At 37.0% G+C, this 22,539-nt stretch overlaps 1 protein-coding gene across 3 annotated transcripts in view; it reads right to left on the bottom strand.

Annotated features, from left to right (window-relative positions):
- Nucleotides 1-22,539, bottom strand: part of OXCT1 (3-oxoacid CoA-transferase 1) — a 139,496-nt gene that overhangs the window by 42,183 nt on the left and 74,774 nt on the right. For all 3 annotated transcript variants that reach the window (XM_034960127.4, XM_003810979.6, XM_063604486.1), the window contains exons 12-13: nucleotides 21,761-21,833; nucleotides 21,087-21,162 (exon numbers count right to left, since the gene is read on the bottom strand). In XM_034960127.4, coding sequence (XP_034816018.1) covers nucleotides 21,087-21,162; nucleotides 21,761-21,833 — 149 coding nt within the window. The remainder of the gene's footprint in view (nucleotides 1-21,086; nucleotides 21,163-21,760; nucleotides 21,834-22,539) is intronic.

The raw sequence follows: 22,539 nt of genomic DNA, 5'->3' as shown, positions 1-22,539 counted from the left end.
AGTGCATGGAATGAGTCTCAGGTCTGAGTCCCAAGAGGGAAAAGCACATCCTCCTTGTGAGAATGACCCATCTCTGGAGGCAACAGAGAATGCTGAAGCGCAATGTCACTCTGGGAGGGTCCTATCATCACAGGCAGGAAAAACACAGTTTCTCCTTTCAACACCAAAACCAGTTAAAAGAACGACTTTGGGCGATTTGCCACAAAGTTAATATTTTTGAAAGATATAACAGGAGATTCAAAGAGCATTAATTTCTACCTTATCTTTTTAAGTCAACAGTGCCAGGCAATCTATAAGATGGGGGAAAAAAAGTGATGTGTCTTTAGAGCAAAGTAATAGTGAAACAAAAGCTTTGGTGAAGAACTTGGTAGTGCAGAAATCAAACTATTGAGAACAGCTGGGCATGGTGGCTCAAGCCTGCAATCTCGGCAATTTGGGAGGCCAAGGCAGGCAGAGATCACTTGAGCCCAGGAGTTCAAGACCAGCCTGGGCAACATGGTAAAACCCTGTCTCTACAAAAAAGAAAAAGAAAAAAAAAATTAATTAGCTGGGTGTGGTTGCATGCACCTGTAGTATGAGCTACTTGGGAGGCTGAAGTGGGAGGATCACCTGAGCCTAGGAGGTCAAGGCTGCACTGAACCATGACTGCATCAACCAACGCACTCCAGCCTGGGCTACAGAGTGAGACCTTATCCCTTCGCAACCCGCCCACCCCCACCCCCCCGCCAAAAAAAAATGAAAAACTGAGAATAGAATGGAAAATTGTTTTCAAAGTGAAATACAAAGAAAGATCAGAAGAGGTAAAAAGCATATATAGGAATATACAAACTTTAACTCATTTCTTGATAGGCCAATGTTTCAACTCCCTGAATTTCATAGGAGACCTTTTAAATTTCTGATCTTGATGGTTTCAGTAACGTTGACCATTCATAATATCAGATATGAATGTTAAATGTGTGAAAAAACAGTGTTTTAAAATCCCTGTGAATAAAATCCCTAGTTACTTCCATTTCATTTTATAGGGACCTAAGTTAAGGTACATGTTAAAGCTAGTACATTCTCAGATGAGAAGCAGGAGTTACAGTAAGTGAGAGGACTTTATTCCTTTTACAACATTACTATATAGCTATATGACAGATATGACCTCAGTCACATTCGTCTGGAACTCAAGTGTGGCAAATACTTGGTGGTGAGGTGTAATTGCTAAAATGTCACTATTTTTAATCCTAAGAATGCCATTTTCTAGGTCTGGTATTTGGAAGAAAACACATTCTGTTGATACCACCTTGAGACCGCTATTCAGTAAGGAGTTACTTTTTTCCTCTATCCTTAGGGAAATGGTCTAAAATGGAAAGTTGTTTATTATTTAAAACTGCATGAGCATGGGTTAGTATGTGTGCATATATTACATAGCTCTGTCCATTGAGAAGGGCTAGAAGCAATGATAGCCCAGTAGCAACAAGCACACCTAGCACCCAGATCTTGGTTTTCTATATGTCGTTCTCTTATTAGAGAATTAGCTTTTGAAGAAAAAGTTGACTCTAGGGGCACAAGAATTATAAGATGAGCATCTTGTAGTAGCAGAAAGTAAGGAAGTGCTCAATGAAAAACAAAAAGAATGGAAGGACACCAAAGGGGTAGAGCAGCAAACCTGAAAGAGCTCCCAATGGCTATGGCTGGAACAATGTGAGCATAAAAATAAACACAGGGCCAGGCACAGTGGCTCATGCCTGTAATCCCAGCACTCTGGGAAGTGGAGGCAGGTGGATCACGAGGTCAGGAGATCCAGAGCATCCTGGCTAACACAGTAAAACCCCATCTCTACTCAAAACACAAAAAATTAGCCGGGCGTGGCGGCATGCACCTGTAGCCCAGGCTACTAGGGAGGCTGAGGCAGGAGAATCGTTTGAACCCAGGAGGTGGAGGTTGCAGTGAGCCAAGATCACGCCACTGCACTCCAGCCTGGGTGACAGAGTGAAACTCTGTCTCAAAAAATAAAATAAATAAATAAGTGAATAAATAAATAATATAAACATGGTATTGTATTACAATCAAAATATAAAACATACTTGAGAACATATTGATATAAACATATGATTAAATAAATGGGAGAGAAGAGACAAATCTTCTCTCCAGAAGAATTACAAAATACATAATACTTCTTCAACTGTTTATACTCAACACTTCTGACATCAAATATGTGGGGTTTTTCCTTACACCACCCAATTCTGTAACCAGCTGAGTGCCCAACAATTCAACTCACTTCTCCCCCTAACTACCTGGAATTAGCACAGGACCCACAAGTTAAGGATTCAGTCTTACAAAACTGCTCCCCATTTCAAACCCTGATAGCAAGTCCAGGCCACCAGTACCTCTGACAAACCAGCTATGAAGTCAAGAGGTTTCTACAACCCCCGCTCAGCTTCAATAATTTGCTATAACAGCTCATAGGATTCAGGAAGGCATTTTACTTGCTATTATTGGTTTATTATGAAGGATACAACTAAGGAATGGCCCAATGGAAGAGATGTATAGGGCAAGGTTTGAGGGCAGGAGCACAGAGCTTCCATGCTGTATGCAGGTATGCCACTCTCCCAGAGCCCTGATGTGTTCAGCAACCCAGAAGCACTTAGAACCCTGTCGTTCAGGGGTTTTTATGGACATTTCATTACATAGGCATGATTAAGTCATTGGCCATTGGTGACTGAACTCAATCTCCAGACCCTCTCTCCTTCCTAGAGATTGTGTGTGGGGCTGAACTTTCCAACCCTCTAATCATGTCTTGGTCTGTCTGGCAAACAGCTCCATATTGAAGCTACTTAAGGGCCCACTGAGAGTCACATTAGCGTAAATTCAGGTATGGTTGAGAGGGGCTTATTATGAATAACAAAATGCTCCTATGGCCCTATCGCTCAGGAAATTCCAAACATTTTAGAAGCTCAGTGTCAGGAACTGGGGATCAAAGACAAAATATATTCCTTATCACAGTTTCCCTCCAAGAGGTAGAGCTTAATCCCCCTCCAGATCTTTGAGGGTGGACTAGGTACTAAATTGCTTCCACAGAGAACAAAGTAGGGAAAGGAAAAACTAGTAATTTTATATAGTGAGCAAACCTGGTAAGCACTACCTTCACCAAGTGATAAAGATTATCATCACGAGGGATGCAATGTAGGTATCCTATAACCCCTGATATAAGAAGGGCACTCTACTTCTATGATATTCTTTCTAAAAACCCATAACCCACATCTAATTATGAGAAAAACATCAGACAAATCCAGATTGGGGGACATTCTATATGACATCCAGTTAATACTTCAAGACTGACAAAGTTACGAAAAACAAGGAAAGACTGAGAAACTGGCACAGATCAGAGAAGGCTAGGGAGCTATGACAACTAAATGCAATGCAGTACCCTGAACTGGATCTTGGAAAACTGGGTGGGGGGAATATGGAAACTCTGTACTATCTCTGTAGCTTTTCTGTGAATCTAAACTAATTTTAATTTTTACAACAAAAAATTTATTTAAAAAACTCAGTATGTGGCCTGTTCCTGCGTTTTTTTGTTTTTCATCAAAATGAAAACAAAATGGTTCTCAGATTTCCCTCAGTAAGGAGATCTCCTAGTAACTCTTTAAGCCTGTTGCTAAACGGCTTTGCAAAATCTGACTCAGAAAACAAGTAAATTTGAGAAAGTCAAATGAATCTGTGCTTTGTTCAACAATGATTTACTTTCTTGTAGTAACTGAACTTTATTTCTTTGCAGAATCCAACATTTACCAGAACACAGTATGCTAGCATAACAAAGTCATGAGTTAGTCTCTGAATAAATAAGATAAATCTAAGAACGGCATGTGTGGGATTTTTGTTTTTATTCCCAATGGAAAAAACTTTACTATCCAATTCATTATGTTGATAAGCCTATCTTGATGCTAGACATCTTAGACTCTGATAGAGCTTTGGGAAAAAAATCATACACATCATTAGAACTTTTTAAAATGATGTTCTTTGACCATATTGTTACCAGTGTGAGAAAATTAGAAATACAGACTGGACCTTTGTTCTATGACAAATGATGTACCATTTCTATTTTTTAATATTCTTATTTTTCTTGTTATGATCTACTTTGTTCATACTGAACATCTTTTAATCAACTCAATTATATAAAGATAGTCCTCATCACCTAAAAAGTACTTGCAGAATGTGTAACAAGCTCTCCTTTACAAAAAAGGGGCCGGGTGCGGTGGCTTATGCCTGTAATCCCAGCACTTTGGGAGGGTGAGGTGGGTGGATCATGAGGTCAGGAGTTCGAGACCAGCCTGACCAACATGGTCAAACCCCGTCCCTACTAAAAATACAAAAATTAGCCAGGCATGGTGGCATATGCCTGTAATGCCAGCTACTTAGGAGGCTGAGGCAGAAGAATTGCTTGAACCCGAGAGGTGGAGGTTGCAGTGAGCCGAGATCGTGCCACTGCACTCCAGCCTGGGCGACAAAGTGAGACTCTGTCTTAAAAAAAACCGTTCAATGAAGAAAAGCTAAATACATCACCTGAAGTCACAGAACAAGTCAGGAAAAAAACTGGCTTTAGTCTTTTCCCCAGCCTCCAGAAAGAGGTAATCGAATCCCCATAAAAGATGCTTCCTATTTTAAAATGTCCATTATGTTGAACTTATTACACTATTTTTCTTTCTTATTGTTCCTAATCTGTTGGATGGTGTTAATTAATTTTGTTAAGAAGCACACAGCAAGCCTAGAGATGTCCTATGTACAATTTCTAAAAATACAGTCAGATCTTTCAGGACTAAAGTTACAAAGCTTTCCAATGTGCTTCTAAATAAACCATTCATCTTTTGCCAAACTGAAAGCCATGATTTATAAAAATTAAGTTTCCTAAAAACTACATGATTGTAAGCAGAAGTTACATTCAGGATGGAATTATGTTAGCAGATAAAGTTTCTAAGTGTTAATAAGTTTGTTTTCATGAAGTTATGGCAGTAAAAAATAAAAATTTTGCCTTTTAATACAGCCATTTTTGTAATATTTGTGGATTAATTTTTGAGGGTCTGGTTATTTAGATCTGTCCTAGGCTACAATCATAATCCAGAAATATGCCAAACAGATAGTGAATGGCTAAAACATGTACTTGAGTCAAAGCTTATGAGGAGTCTGTGTCAGGCCTTCAGGCAGAAGCTATTTACTTTACTTATGCACAAATGTAAAAAGATGGATTATCTAATTTTCTATTCATAACTATATTTAGAAATTGGTACTTACATAGCTAAATTTGGATAATGTAAAAAAGTTACAGATGGAATATCTTATTATCTAATAATTTTCTATAAATCAAGTATTAGTACAAATACTCCAATGATCTACTTGAGCTATCAAATAGTAATATGGGTAGTGTTGAATTGACTGGAAACAAAGTTAAAAACTCTGCCTTTCACTTAAAATAATTCCACTACACTGGTTAAGAGGGGAGAGAGAACGGTAAATGTAAAATACTGATGATTTTGCCTGGCATTCAGTTTAGAGAGAAGAGGTCTGGAGATGGAAAACTCATGTTCACTCAGTCCCAATCCCATATTGCTTTCATAATGTGAATTTATCAAGATGACTCTAGGGTTTAAGGATATATGTCACATGTCATATGACCCCCAAATAAAAGCCAACTGCTCTATCTGGACCTTAACAATAACCATGATCATCTGTTCCAGTGCTGATACCCATCTCAGCTGCTAGTATGTTCGAGTGCTGCAAGTTCTTCAACAATGCCCCACCACATGCATTAGACAGGTAAGGAATGCACACAAGCTAGAAGCGGTCAATGTATCATTTCTGCAAGTAATAAAAGCACTTAAGGTTCTCTTTTTATTCTGAGTATAAATTTAATTGTATTCCTCAAGCTTTGACACAAAGTTCTTAGTTTTTATTAGTTTCTAGATAAGTTATAATTTGTCTTTCTTTTTTGATCCAACGCCCTTTGGGAGAAGAACATATGTTAGATTTTATGTGTTTTGCAACTTTTGACAAGGAAGTAAAATATACTCAGAAGCAATATTGGAATGTGATTTTCACCATAGCATTGACTTTCAGAAGCAAATCCTCATTAAAATAACTCTCCACATTTCAAAGCCTTTAAGATCACTATAGGCTAAATTATTAAATGTAGATTATTTCTAGGTCTTATACATGTTAGAAGCCTGAACCAGGTAGAAAAATGTTGAAGTTTTACCACCTCTCAAATATCGATTTTTTTCTAAGTATTCAAAATTCCCCATTACATAGTAGCATCTTTAGAAATGTGTAAATCCACAGCTTAGAGGTTAAATTTTAGCTTTGGGTTCTGTTAGGGATTTATTGAATCCAAGAACTTGATTTCAGAGATCATATATGCACTGTCTGATAAGTTAGACTAGCCACATGTGGCTATATAAATCTGAATTAAACAAAATTAGAAATTCAGTTTGCCAGTTATACTAGCCACATTTCAAGTACTCAAAAGCCACATGTGGCTAATGGCTCCCATACTGTACAAGCACATATAGAATGTCTCCATCATCACAGTGAGTTTTCTGGACCATACTGTATTAGACCAACAGAGAGAAAGTAATCTGTATAAGGTCACAATTTGTTAGTAACAAAGCTAAAACTAGAATTCAGGTCTTTAAAATTCTATGCTTACTCACTTTCTACAAACCACACTGTCTCCAAGAACTAACACACAAAGAAAGTAAAAGATCCGAATACAATAACTAACAAGCTCAATCTTACATAAAATTATCTTATTTTCATGTAAAGTTTAGAAAAAAAAATCAAGTTACCTGGCCACCAAGAAAACCCAATAAATTCCAAAAAGCAATGTAAAGAGTAACTCCTCCAAGCCTTTAAAATTTGAAGAAAAAACACTTATGAAAAATTACTGGGCCAAAAAAGAAATCAAAACTGAAATTACAAGCTACCCAGAAATTAATGAAAATAAGAACTTTCTCAAAGATTATGACATGCAATTAAAATTATATTCAGAAAAACACAGAGCCTTAAATGATTTTATAATAAGGACTGCAAATAAACATTTGAATTTACAAATGTAGAACTAGTGTAACATTAAAAAGTGAGTAAAAGTAAAGAAAATTAGTAAGTCTGAACATCTACAGCATTAGGATAAAGAGAAGATATAATAACAGTCTGAGGAAATTAAAGGTATACAAGAATATGACATGTTTTGGGTGAATGAATTTGAAAATCCAAAAGAAATGGATGCTTTCTGGAAAATGCAAATTAACAAAATTGCCACAAGAAGTGAGAAAATTTGAGATGAAAAGGCACGAGAATAACTTAAAAATTGTTAAAAATTGACTATTTGTATTAAAAAACTGATTCAACATCAATTTAAATAATGACATTGATAAATTCAGGGTGAAGAACTGTGATTAAACAGATGGAAACATACTGACTACATTCAACTGCCATTCAGTTTAAAAACTATAAGCAAAGGAGTAAAGGCAAACTGTTAGAACAGTATAAAGGACATTTACTAGAAGCACAAACAGCGAACATAATATTAAGTTAAAACTCTAATTCATCAAAATCAAGTTCCTCAATCACTACTATTTACATTGTTTTAATGATTAAATTCAAAATATTTTCAGATAAGAGAATTGTGTAGAGTGTCTAAGAATTTTTTAAAAATTATTATAGCTGATAAGAAAATTTAGTAAAATGAATAGGTATAAGAAATATAGAAATCAACAGTTTTCCTTTATATTAGCAATAGACATTTGGAAACTGAAATTGACTATTCAGCTCAAAATATTGACAAGAACTATAAAATAATGTAACAAATGGAATGGAGGTAAAATGAGACCTGGAGAGTAAACTATACCATGTTCCTGGACAGGATGACTTAACTAATGCAAACTCATTTAATTCTTCCCAAACCAAAATATTTCATGTTTCGTGTACTGCACTGACCTTATAGTACTGTCTCCCACATTTTTTTTTTTTTGAGACGGAGTCTCGCTCTGTCACCCAGGCTGGAGTGCAGTGGCGCGATCTCGGCTCACTGCAAGCTCTGCCTCCTGGGGTCACGCCATTCTCCTGCCTCAGCCTCCCAAGTAGCTGGGACTAAAGGCACACACCACCACGCCCAGCTGATTTTGTATTTTTTTAGTAGAGACGGGGTTTCACCATGTTAGCCAGGATGGTCTTGATCTCCTGACCTCGTGATCTGCCCATCTCGGCCTCCCAAAGTGCTGGGATTACAGGTGTGAGCCACCAAGGCTGGCTTACTGTCTCCCATATCTTATTAACCTCATCATAGATATAAAAACATTCTCTGTACAGGAAAGGACTGTATTGGGTTTGCTTACCACTCTACCCCTCATTGTTAATACAACACCTAATACAAAAAGAAAAAAAAATCTTAATTTTGTTGAATAAAAGCTATGCCATGGATCACATTTTACAAATAAGAAGCTGAGGTCTAGAAAGATAAAGTGACCGCAGGGACACAGCTGCTGCTTTTTTTTTTTTTCCTTCAACTTTTATTTTAAGTAGCAGGGTACATGTGCAGGATATGCAGGTTTGTTACATAGGTAAATGTGTGCCATGGTGTTTTGCCACATAGATCATCCCATCACCTAGGTATTAAGCCCAGCATCCATCAGCTATTCTTCCTGATACTCTCGCTCCCCCCATACCCCAACAGGCCCTCTGTATGTGTTGTTCCCCCAGTGGTGTCCATGTGTTTTCATCGTTCAGCTCCCACTTACAAGTGAGAATATGCAGTGTTTGGTTTTCTGTTCCTGCGTTAGTTTGCTGAGGATAATGGCTTCCGACTCAATCCAGGTCCCTGCAAAGAACATGATCTCGTTTCTTTATATGGCTGCATAGTATAGCATGGTATATATGTGCCACATTTTCTTTATTCAGTCTATAATTGGTGGGTATTTAGGTTGATTCCATGTCTTTACTATTGTGAACAGTGCAGTAATGAACATAACACACACGTTTCTTTATAACAGAATGATTTATGTTCCCATGGGTATATACCCAGCAATGGGATTGCTGAGTCAAATGGTATTTCTGCCTCTAGGTCTTTGAGGAATTGCCACACTGTCTTCCAAAATGGTTGAATTAATTTACACTCCCACCAACAGTGTAAAAGTGTTCCTTTTTCTCCACAACCTTGCCAGCATCTTTTTTTTTTTTTTTAATTTTTAGTAATAGTCATTGTGACTGGAGTGAGATGGTATCTCATTCTGGTTTTGATTTGCATTTCTCTAATGATCAGTGATGTTGAGCTTTTTTTTTTTTTTTTTAAATGGAGTCTTGCTCTGCTGCCCAGGCTGGAGTGCAGTGGTGTGACCTCAGCTCAGTGCAACCTCCACCTCCTGGGTTCAAGTGATTCTCCTGCCTCAGCCTTCCAAGAAGCTCAGATTACAGGTGCATGCCACCATGCCTAGCAAATTTTTGTATTTTTGTAAAGATCGGGTTTCCCTGTGTTGGCCAGGCTGGTCTTGAACTCCTGACCTGAAGTAATCCGCCTGCCTTAGCCCCCCAAAGTGCTGGGATTACAGGGATGAGCCACTGCCCCAGGAGCTTTTTTTCCTATTTCTTGGCCCATGTATGTCTTCTTTTGAGAAGTATCTGTTCATGTCCTTTGCCCACTTTTTAATGGGGTTATTTTTTTTTGTAAATATGCTTAAGTTCCTTCCAGACTCTGGATATTAGTCATTTTTCAGATGGATAGATTGCAAATATTTTCTCACATTCTGTAGGTTTTCTGTTCATCCTGATGATAGTTTTTGGATACAGCCGCTTCTAAGCATATTTGAAAGAAACATGGAAGGTTCTTTGTATTGGGATGTTTTTCAAAGGTAAACTTTCCCCTGTGTAGTGGAAAGAGCATCCCTACAAAACTACAGACAGAAGAGATAGGTCCTAATATTGGCTTAGCTACTAATTAGAGTTTTGCAGCCTGAGCTGAGTCACTTCATTTCTCCTGATTCAGGTTTTCTGCAATTAACATTAGGGTGCTTATAGCTGAATGATATTAAAGAATTATATCCTTAATTCCTTACTGTTAGGTGGGATAACAGAATTTCAGTTTATGAAAAGAATCCTTTTATAAAGAAATTTGAAAATAATCTTTCAGATAATGCTGAAATGTTTATGGATAGAATATGTGCAGCATTTGCTTCAAAATAATCTGAGGAAAAGGGAAGTTGAGTACAGATGAAACAAGACTGACCATAAGTGGATAACTGTCTAAGCTGGATGTATGCATTTACTATTCTATTTTTATAGAGAGTTAATTTAAAGATTTTCTCAGAAGTGTTGATCAAGATGATCTCTAAACCAAAAGAATAGAGAAAGATTTCGCCAACTGGGAATGTGAAATTCAGTCATTTAATAAAATTTAGTCTTCAAGATTCATTAGCCTTTAGCTGCAGGGTCACCAGCAGTAATCATTAGCCCTTTGGTTTCATTCCCTGCTAAGTCATATCAGCAACACTATGATTTATCATATTACTAATAATGGGTTTCTAGGAAGCCTCATCTATCATTTTTAATGTTTCTTCTCCTCCTTTTAAGTGAGCTGTTTAATGAGAAGAGCCTGCTGCAGTCATAAAATGCATCATTAGCCAAAAGGATATTTATAACAAATATCAAACTCATTCATTGTTCATGAGAGAGACAGAGATCGACTGATTCAAAGATGACCAAAATCCCACTCTATGCAAAGAAGTCTGCCTTTCAACACCAGAGGAGATGGAGAATATTTGATTAAATTCTTACAAGAGTGTCTCGTAGGCAGTGTAGCAGCATGGTTTGGAATCAGGTAACTAGCTCACCTTTCTTTCAGTCTCTGTGTTGAATACACCCAAGTTCCAGTGAACAGTCAAAGTCTTAGAGGTAAGCAGTTGTTCAAAATATATCATATGAAACACAGCAAGGAGAGAAATATTTTCTTTCCTCCTAAAAAAGACTCAGGTAGCAATCAAAAGGCAAAATCTCTGTAAGACTGTTGAAGATGGAGAAACTCTTTCACATTCTCATATCCTTTTGCTTCTGTCAAAGGTTAACATGTGTGAGGGCCTAGGCTGGGTGAGATGGCTTGCTAATGAATTTGCTTTTGTTCCTTTCGGATCTTAATCTTTTAAAAAATTATCTTCAGTATTCCTCCCTTTGCAATAATTCTGATATTTCTCCAATTGTGCTTCAGTGTTTCCCATTTAACAAGTATTGCAAGATAATTTTATAAACATTCTTTGTAGAGGGCCTGAAATTTTCCAAAGAATTCTTTGATTGGTAGATTATAAAAAACAAAATGGGTAAATAAAACGGATAAAGTACTTCATATATGACATTTAGGCTAATTATAAGTGACTGGGCAGTGGAGACTTTAGAATTTGGGTGAAAGCTTAAAGAAAACGGGATGCAGAAGAACAAACATGCAAACGGTCCACCTACAAAAAAATCCCACCATGAATAAGAGTCATATGTACTCAACATATATCCTTCAAACCACAACAGGTTTTATCCGACAATCATTTCTTCATAAGGCTTACAGAATGCTATACAGATTTTTATGTATTTTGCAGGTTGTTTTGCTTCCATTCTGAAAGGCAGTTAAATATCCCCAAAAGTACCTGTGGCAGAATGTGAAGCACATAAGAGCAAAGAAGACTGTAATTCCACTTCTCTTTTCATCACTTGCCACAGATGTGAACTTGAATAGTTAACTCCCTTGGCCTGAATCTCTTCATCTATAATAACAGGAATATTTGTATTTAACTCAGTGTTCTGTGAGGATAAAATGGCAATAAATATTCAGAACCTGGCCAGTGACATGTGCTTAATAATTGTTAGTTCCCTCCTTGTAAAAAACAGATTTAGAATTTAGCTGTGGCTTTTAAACCTTAATCACAGTTTTTAATCATTGACAGGATCTTTCAAGTAAGAGAAATTTTCCTGACAAAATGAATATGTCAAATATGTCAGTCTCTAAATATACCTTTAGTCTGAAAAATATTGGGTGTAAATAAGGAAACTAAACATTAGTTTTCAACACGTTTTCCAGATAGTCATAGATAAAAGTATTTTTGAATAACCAAATATAGCACCCAAGAAAAGTATAATAAATAGCTTATGTTTCTAATAACATCCTAAATTGGTGAATCACTAATAAAAAGTTGCCTTTCTAAAAAAATGCATGCCCATTTGTTAAATCACTGTATAAGAGGAAATAATATTTTGCTCCTGGAAATTCTGAAGGCATTAAATGCATTTTCCAAACAGCACAGGAAGTAAAGGTCCATCCCAATGGGTCAGTATTTTTATTCCCTGTTAGGACAAACAGGGTTTGGCTGGGTTCTTCCACAGTCCTCTGTGGAAAACAGAACAGGCTAGGGGGAACTGCCTAGAGGTATTAGAACCATAGTTGGAAAACACCCTTATATGCACCAAGGCTTAGCTGAATATGAGCTTGAATTGGCAAATATGCTGGAAAAATATTGAAGAGTTTTTTTCCTCATTTTTAAAGATTACTTAAAAGACAGTTGACTGTTTAGAGCAAAAATAATAGCAAAGTATTAAAAGATTTATATCACGTGCAGAATTAAATATGATAAATAGGGAGGATTAATGGCAACAAAAAAAGGCAGGCTCATGAGCAAAAGTGGTTGGTAACCAGATGTTAGATGAGATCTTGCTGTCTCACTTTTAACTGATAGAAGAGCTAGGGGATACCAGCATGTAGGATAGATGCTCAGAAGTAGAATTTACAAAGGAAATAGTCAAAAGCACATCCCAAGGCTCTTGGGACCCTCAGCAGGCTGAAGGAATACAGTATGGGAATAGCAAAGGTTTTGTATGAAGGATTTATTTCATGAAAAGTATTCTAACTATCCCTACATTTCTCAGCAACCAAGGAAGGGGTAAGGGTATGCCTGCTGCTCACTCCATTGACAAATCAGAGCCTGAAAGATGGGGAGTGCAGATAGGGAGTGCTGCCTGACTCTTACCTGAGAAAATTAAAGGGGCTGTTTTGGGGAAGTAACTACACTATCACTAGAGGCAGTAGAAGAAATGTGAGTGCTTCCCAGATGGAGGCCATGTGAGAGAGGAACAACCTCAACAGGTTAATGCTTTGTCAACAGGATAGCCCAGGAAGAGGGACTCCACCGGTAAGAGTCTATATGTTAAGTGGACCGCAGGAAAGTCAGAAGCTGCTGGGGAAGCATCCAGCCATCACCCATAGGAGCAGCCGCTGCAGGAGGAACCAAGAAGGGGGTCTCTAAAGACAACTGCTCACCCCACTCCACACACACAGAGAGAGGAAGGGATCAGCTTTAAATATTTTTATGGACCAGAGATCATGGAGCCAGCAAACAGTATTACCAGTCTCCTGTTATGTAAAATCTTTCCTGCCCTATTTCCTTGCCTTCCCTTTCTCTTGAATTTTGATCCTGGTGGGTGCCAAACAGTGAGCTGGAAGAGGAGGGGAGTAGAGAAAAAGCAAAAGCATACTATATAACCTTCTTCAAATGCAGGCAGACTGTAGCTGGGAGATCAAAAATGAGGAGATGCATTGCTTTTGAATGATTATTAAAGCATTTTTCACTGTTTTGGAATGGACCCTCTAATGTCTGAATGAAGACTGAGTTTATGAATTAAAGTCACCTAAGAGCTGTTTATTTTCCTAGAGTGAGCTGAAATGTCATGCAGCCTGAGTATTCATTAATGGCAGAGGAAAAGCTTCCCTAACAGAATAGGTTAAAGAGTACCACAGGAGATAAAAATAGCTGTATTTTATTCTATCCCACATTTAGAGCTTGTTCAAAATATTGTAAACAGAAGAAATGCACACACATTCACATACATGCTTGTTACAGTGGATCTCCTAAGATACATTCACTAACACAGAATACTCATTATCAATGTTGTTTTTTAATATAACTAAAGAGAGCAACACTGGAATTTGATGAGAGATAATTGCTAGAAGCCAAAAGGAAGGTCTCCAAAACAAGAGAGAAAACGATTAAATGCCCTCCTGAAGAGTAAGCTACGGCTGCCCCTTAAACAATCCCAGAGAACAGCTTTATAAAGAAATGCCAAATAACACAAGAAAATAATATAGCTTTTAAAAAGCTGATACCAGTGTTGGTAATAGAGTAGAAACAGTGTGAGAGTAAACTGGGATAATTTTTCTGGCCAGTAACTCTGTGATATAGCAAAATCCCTAAAATACTGACAAAGATATTCTATTTCTAGGGATTTGTACTAAGAAAACCATCGGTAAATACACAATGACATAAATTCAAACATGTTATTAATGATATTAAACAGTTAGAAAAATCAAACTGACATGAAAAAGTGGCTTTCGGACATTAGACAACACACAGTACGGGACTACCATTTCTGAAAGAAGGGAAGCCAACAAGATAGGTCTACAATTTCCCCCAGCTTACTGCCTGGAGAGAATTTGCAAGCTGCAGTACAGGAAGTCAAACTCAGCAATTTTGTTGGCTTCAGAGAGCCTGAGGCAACTACAATTTGAGATCTGAAAATACCAGAAAGGAGGTCATTATACAGAGTGAGAGCTCAGATTTGCAGAGGAAGAAGGTCTCAAGTCTTTAGCAGAGTATGAATATGTGCATATATGAGAAGAAATTAGTCAAAGCCTGAAAAAGAACCATTAAGCAAGCATTAGGCAAAAAAAAAAAAAAAAAAAAAAAGCCCAAAACTAACACAGGTCTAGGAACAATTCACAATCCTACCAAACAGTGAGGAAAGATTTTGTAATATATGGAGCATCAGGCAGAGTCCTCCGAAGAAAACTTTCTCAGTAGTGGGGCTATAAATTAAACTGCAACTAAAGGCTACTCTCAACTAATCTTAACACAGCTTAAAAGCAAATATTGAAAAGATCAACCTGAGAGACATCTATAGAATTTGTGCTACAACAAACATCAAAGGATGTCCTTCAAGCAGAAGGAAAAAAACATCAAATGGCAATCTAGATCTCTGCACAGAAAAAGTGCAACAAACAGAAAATATGTTGGAAAAATATAAAAGATTTTTCCTCATTTTTAAAGATTACTTAAAAAGATAGTCGAGTGTTTAGAGCAAAAATAATAGCAAAGTATAAGGTTTATGTCACATGCAGAATTAACTATCACTAAAGAACACACAATAAGGCAGAAAATAGAAGTTTATTATTGTATAATTCTTACATTATATATAAAGTGATATATTACTTGAAGTAGATTGTGATTAAAATATGTATATGGTAGACCCTAGAGAAGCCACTAAAAAGTAATCCAACAGTGAAGATAAAATACTCAAAAAATACGTAATTGATCCCAAAGAAATCAAAGGGCAAAAAGGACAGATGAAGTAAACAGAAAAAAAAATATCCTGATAGATTTAAACCCAACCATATTGATGACTACATTAATTGTAAATGGTCTAAACCTCCAATTATGATTTAGAGATTATAAGATAACAATCTAACTATATGATTACAAAAACCTACTTAAAAATAAAGGTGTTCATAGGTTACAGGCAGAAGAATGGAGAAACATACTTTGAAGAGTGACTGTATCAGCATCAGACAGTAGACTTCAATAAAATGAATATTATTGAAGAGACAAAATGACAGATCAATTCATTAAGAGAATGTAAGCTTAAATGTGTATAAATGCAAGTAGTAACAGCTCTAAAACAGATAAAGGAAAAAGTGGTATAACTGAAAGGAAAAACAGACAAATCCACAATTATAGCTGAAGATCTGAAGACCGCTCTCTCAGTAATTGATAAGACACAGAACACTTGAACAATACTAACTGCCCATTTGATCCAATTGGCACTTACAGAACACTGTACCCACAAGAGCAGAATATATATTCAAGTGCAAATGGAACAGTCACTAAAATAGCCTACATTCTGGGCCATAAGCAAGTCTCAAATTTAAAAGGACTGAAACTATAAAGTGTGTTTTCTGACCTCAAAAGAATTAAACTGAAAAATTTTTAAAAAGTTATGTGGAAAATTACCAAATACTTGGAAACTGACACACCTTTAAATAAACAATGGGTCATACAAAAAATAACAAGGAAGATTAGAAAGTATTTTGAAGAGACTGAAACAACATAAAAATTTGTAGGATGTTACTTGCTTATATTAGAGAAAAAAGGTTTCAAATCAATGATCTAAGGCAGAAGTTGGCAAACCTTTTCTGTAAAGGGCCAAACGGTAAATATTTTAGGCTTTGCAAGCCACACAGTTTCTATCCTAACTATTTAAAGCAGCCATAAACAATACGTAAATGAGTGGATATGGCTATGCTCCAAGAAAAATTTACAAAAATAGGCAGTGGGCCAGATTTGGTACATGCAACACAGTTTGCTGACCCCTGTTAGAATATCAGCTCCATAAATGCAGAGAATTTTGTCTGTTTTGTTAACTACTGCATCCCCAAAAACGTTGTCGTTTATATTTAACAGTGCCTGACCCTTAATATATGCCAGATCAATACATGTTGAATGAATTAGCGAATTTAATCCTCAGAACAAGCATGAGTTAAAAATTGTCATTTTACCAATGAATATACTACAACAGTGATATACTACATGATCAATAAGTAAAGAACCAGTATTTAAGCTCAAGTCTGTCTAATTCCAAAGTTTTATGAGCTTTCCACTACATTACACTAATAAGACAAAGGCATTACTAATTGTAAAAGTTTCATACGACCTCATATGGATTTTCCACCTGTTTTTCTTTTCCTGAGCCTCAGGACCAAATGGACAATATACTAAAGTTAAAACAATGTCTAGAGATTTATGCTTATTTCCTCACCTATGTCATAATATATTTAAATATCTATATTTTGGACTAACATTTGGATTACAATTGATGCAACTAAACAGATTGAATCTTGAACACAAACCCCCTTGTAGTTTTATAACCAGGAATACTAGAGACTTAACTTATTTAAAACAGGTAGCATGTCTAGAGAACCCAATCAATTTTATGTGCTCAGACATGTAGCACACAGGAGTATGACATTAATTAGTATTTATTCTTTTCAAATGCACAAAGATGTGAAAAATGTGAGGGAGAAAAGGAAAAAAATAAAAAAACACCAAAAGTGTCCCATTCTTTCTTGCCATAAGAATGCCTCATTCAATCCTCTCCACATAGAGGAGGGCTCTTGGCTCTTGTGCCACTCACGTACTGCAGCCCTGTCCAGTGGGCTGCTATTTTGTGCTTTCAATAACCAGCTCTCATAGCTGACCATACACATCTGCTTCCCTTCATAAGTCAATAATCAATGCCAGCTGTTCTCCAAAAATAGGCATTCAGAAAGCACTAGAGCAGCTCTGAATATAGATTCAGCGGACTGCACATCTTTCCATCATTTATTCGCTTGCCTGGGGTTTTACCATCATCACAATCAGCAGCGAGCTTGAAGGAGCCAACTACTGTTTTGTCAAGTTTTCCTCCTTTGGATGCTCAGGGTAGAATTGTTAAAAATCTGTGTACATGAGACTAACACTGCATACTAAGAAGCTATTAAACAGTAAGACAAATAGCATCCACACCGTTTGCTTGCCCTGAAGGCTTAATGTTTATTGTAATCTGATGCTGTAATGATTGATGATAATGTCATGATGCTGAGAACTCATGGCTTACACAGCCATTGAAAGATTATTAAACTCAGGAAAAAGATAAAAGTAAATGAAAAATAATATAATAAAGCTGAATTTTTCAGCTTCTTGACTGCCAGATCTTGCAATAAAAACATATTTAAATTATATAAGTCAACAAATCTTTGGGACAAATAAAAATAGATTGCTTACTGAAATTACATAAGGAAGGTAAACTGTATCTTTATCCATAACCAATAAAAGAAAAAAATGTGTCCTCAAAGGGCTTAATTTTGGTGCTTGAATAGGGACTTAGGATAAGCAGGTTGTACTGGCTCCTGTAAAATCATCTCGCTTTTACCAGTGTATTTTAAGGTAAATATTTCCTCTTTAATTTTAAGTAATAGAGCATTACTTAATAGCCACTATTTAGAGAGTGCTTGCAGTGTTCACTTTTCATTTTCTTCTCACTTAATCCTAGCCAAAACATGTGCTTCAGATCACATAATTTGTAAAGGGTAGGGCTGAAATTAAAACCAAACTAAACCTCATGGACTTGATTCTGAAGCTGCCCTGAGTCTCAAACAATGAAAATATACATGGTGCATCACATACAAAGAAGTTAGGAAATGATTATCAGTTATGAAAGCAACAAAAAAAATGCTAATCAGAAGTAACACTACCAACTTCCATTACCAAAACAGTGGAACCAAACCCAGGAACACTTCTTATGCTTAATTTTTCTCAACTAGACTTCCATGATGTTCCTACAGAACTCCAGAGTTGTTCATCCCACTAGGTCCATTCCTTTGGGAACTCGTGGGCTCCAAGTTATATCGAGAAAAGTATAAAGTAATAAACATTTGTATTTTAATCATTCACAGGAATCTTAACAGGATATGTAAAAATATGATACGCATTGGAAAAGCTTTCCTACAAATAACTACATAGTGTACACTACCACTATGACAGCTTCCAGCCTTACTACATGCTAAATCATAATATAAACAAATCTTATACTGATATAAAGATGCCCATGTTCCCCGAAGGGAAGAAGATATTTAACACATTTCTGCTTCATACCCAGGACCACTGAGCAAACTGATTTCAAAAATCATTAGTCTAGAGAAATAGATGTATTTAAAACCCTATTGCTTTTGTTCATAGGACCCAATGCTTTTCTCTTCTTTGCCAGGTATCCGCAACTTCTTTTTTATTTTATTTATTTATTTATTTTTTTATGAGACGGAGTCTCGCTCTTTCGCCCACAGGCTGGAGTGCAGTGGCGCGATCTCTGCTCACTGCAAGCTCCGCCTCCCGGGTGCACGCCATTCTCCTGCCTCAGCCTCTCGAGTAGCTGGGACTACAAGCGCATGCCACCACGCCCGGCTAATTTTTTGTATTTTTTAGCAGAGACGAGGTTTCACCATGTTAGCCAGGATGGTCTCAATCTCCTGACCTCGTGATCCACCCGCCTCGGCCTCCCAAAGTGCTGGGATTACAGGCGTGAGCCACTGCGTCCGGCCCGCAACTTCTTATAAGAACAATAACCTATTTACCAGGTACTATGTGTCAAGCTCTGTGCTATGTACTTTGTATGCATTGTCACATGTATTCCTTCATATAGTCCTATAAAGTAGGTACTGTTATATGATTCCCATTTTTACAGATGAGGAAAAATAGGAAATTAGCTCAAGTTACACTGCCAGCAAGTGTCAGAAATAAGATTTTAATCCACGACTATCTCACTACAGGGCCTTGCTCTTACCTACTAAGCTAAGAGAACCAAATGAGACCCCTAAAATTATCTGTTCTCAAACCCTACTTTATAGATGAGGGCATTTTAACCCAAAGAGCATAAGTGAAATGTTCAACATCACACCTTGATTACTGGTAGAGTCAGTGCTAAAACCCAGGGCTTGCTTTCCTATACTCACTCTACTACCCCGTATGGCCCTTTTCTAAAATTTGAAAACAGAAATACATTGTAATATCCTACACAAGTATTTCCACAAACTTTCTATCTGACTCACTGTACGATGCTCAGGAGACCCTCCCTGATTTTTTTTGAAGCAATCAAAAGCTGCTAACCCTTGTAACTATGGCTGATTCTGAAAGATCAGTATTTTTACAACTAAACTAACAATATAATCCACAATTTGCTAAGAGTTCTTATTATGATGGATCAATGATGTTTTTCTCTTACATTTTAAAATGAAGTGAGTTGTAATCAGTCTTTAATATGCTGGTTCTCAAACCTGGTCACATATCAAAACCACCTGAGTTGCTTTGAATGACCCAGTGTCCAGGCTACATCCCAGATTAATTAAATTAGAGACTACCTGGGCTGGAACCCAGGCATCAAAATTTCTTAAAACTCTGAGGTATTCTAATACATCACCAAGTTTGAAAACTAGGGCTTGAATAATTATTAAAACTTAAACATAACATTTCAGGTGGCATTAGATCAAATGAGCTAGACTAACATGATCTCTAGATCAAATGAGCTAGACTAACATGATCTCTAACATTGTTATCAACTACATTAATCCACCTTCCTCAAAAAATTATTAGAAAACAAATTTAAGAGATTTCAAGAAAACTGTCCTATCATAGACCACCAGCCTCAGTTATTTGACAAGATTCTTCTTAGCTGGTTCTATAGAGAAACATATGGAAATCCTTAAACACACACACAAAGAGCAACCGGGCTACCAGCCAAAATGAGCTCATAATCATAAACATACCCATTATTGTTTCCATGCACGTACTTGGGAAGCAACATCCTGGTCTATAATGAACTACACTCATGAATTAAGTCAGTGATAACAGTCCTCTTTCCAAAGCTAATTCTAAGAGGTTTCTTCCTTGATTTAGGTCATTATTAAATGACAACTGTGCATTTCATATTAAATGACAACTGTCCATTTCACAAGGATATTAAACTCTCACAGGTTTTGAATTCCATAGCAGAGGACAATGATTATTTATGGGGTCACATGACCAATCAAGATGATTTCAATCACTGATTAATAGAATTAACAATTAGCAAAGTTAATTAACAACGCTAACAAACTTGTTAATTGTTCTTCCTAGTTTAAAATTTTAGTTACGGTAAATATTTGTATTTCTTATTTTCAGAGTATAATTAGCCCTTTTTCTGTTTTTTAAGTCTTCTCTAACTTGGTTTCTTCTAAGCAAGAGGTTTCGGCTCTGACCTTGCCTACTTTTAGTCCCAAATGCACAGTAAACTGGCAAAGCTGAATACTTCTCAGTGCTTACTTAATTAAAATTTGATTCTAGTAAGAAATATATATTAAAATATTTCATTTTTAAAGAATCGTGATCTCATGGCCCTTTTTCTTAGTATTTAAAATATAATTATTCTGATCCAAACATAATTCAGAATAAAAAATGTCTACTTACAGGTATCATCCAGTTAGCCAGGTCACCATATTTGGAAACCTGCATCGCTCCTAGCATTGTGAGATCGACGTGTCCACTGAGAAAGAAAGAGGAAGAATAAAGTGAACCTCACAAACTTTTGTCCCCTTTGCTTGAACTTGCCAGCAATTAGAATAACTTCATACCACCAAAATATACTTGCTTCCCCCACCACACAACTGATTTCCTAATAGATCAGCTCCATGCTGACAGAGAAATAATCACTAAAAATTCTTTTTGAAAAAAAAGTTACAGTATACATTGTTTCAATAACAAACTATGAACAGGTGTACACAGGAAGACTGTTTCCTTCAGTGAGGCAGAATGTGACTATTTGAACACAAACACTAGCTAGAAAGTGAACACAGTTTGAAGAAAATGTTAGAATCCTCAGAAAGCACCTTAGAAATGTTTATTTCAGTATGGTTGGCACAAAGGCATGGATTCCGTTTTGGGGGTTCTTTTCCTAACAGTGGGCTGGATATTCAATGCCCAACATTTGATGTGAATAATTTCACACCTTGCAGCCGAACAAACTCCTGATAGTTTTCTGGCTGGGAAATGTGGCTGTGTTTCAGAGCCTTGCTAACACACTCAGACAATGACTCAGCTCATTCCATACTGTGTGAAACATGAGGGGCTCTGTTATTACGTACCCTCTAATCATTGCAAATGATTCATCGCTGGAGAAAAAAGAGGCTCCTGGAAGAATAGTAACTGTTTCCTTGCCTAAACACACACACACACAAAAGAAAGAAAAGGCTATTAGATTTCTAAGAGTATCATGGTGAACAGAGGTCCATATCTTCTCCATTCCCAAAAGAACTTAAGCTCCCTTTACCAAAATGCAGTGACATAGCAGGTGGGGGGACACAGTAGGAACCTTTTGTGGTGGAAAGCATTTTGTCACTGACATTGCTCTTGCCTTTGCATGATGATAATGAAAAGCAGACCACTTTTAGTTTTCTTATTGTTTGGAAATTCTCTACAGCAGCAGTCCCCTTTTTGGTACCTCAGACCGGTTTTATGGAAGACAATTTTTCCACGGACTGGGGGATGGGGATGGTTTCAGGATAAAACTGTTGTTCCACATCAGCTTATCAAGCATTAGGTTATCATAAGGAACGGGCAACCTAGATCCCTCATATGCACAGTTTACAATGGGTTCAGTCGGGCTTCTATCAGAATCTAATGCTGCTGATGATTTGAGAGAAGGCCAAGCTTAGATGGTAATGCTCGTTCGCTCGCCTGCTGCTCACCTCCTGCTGTGCAGCCTGGTTCCTAACAGGCCATGGACCGGTACTGGTCCACAGCCCAGGGGTTAGGGACCCCTGTTCTACAGGAAATGCACCCCTCTATTGTCTATACCTCTCCAGCCTCTCGCCATCCCCATTCCCTTCACAATCCTCTGCTAAATACTACTTAGGAATGAGGA

Source organism: Pan paniscus, chromosome 4, assembly GCF_029289425.2.
Source record: "Pan paniscus chromosome 4, NHGRI_mPanPan1-v2.0_pri, whole genome shotgun sequence".
Classification (NCBI taxonomy): domain Eukaryota; kingdom Metazoa; phylum Chordata; class Mammalia; order Primates; family Hominidae; genus Pan; species Pan paniscus.
This window is presented reverse-complemented; position numbering and strand designations above follow the sequence as displayed.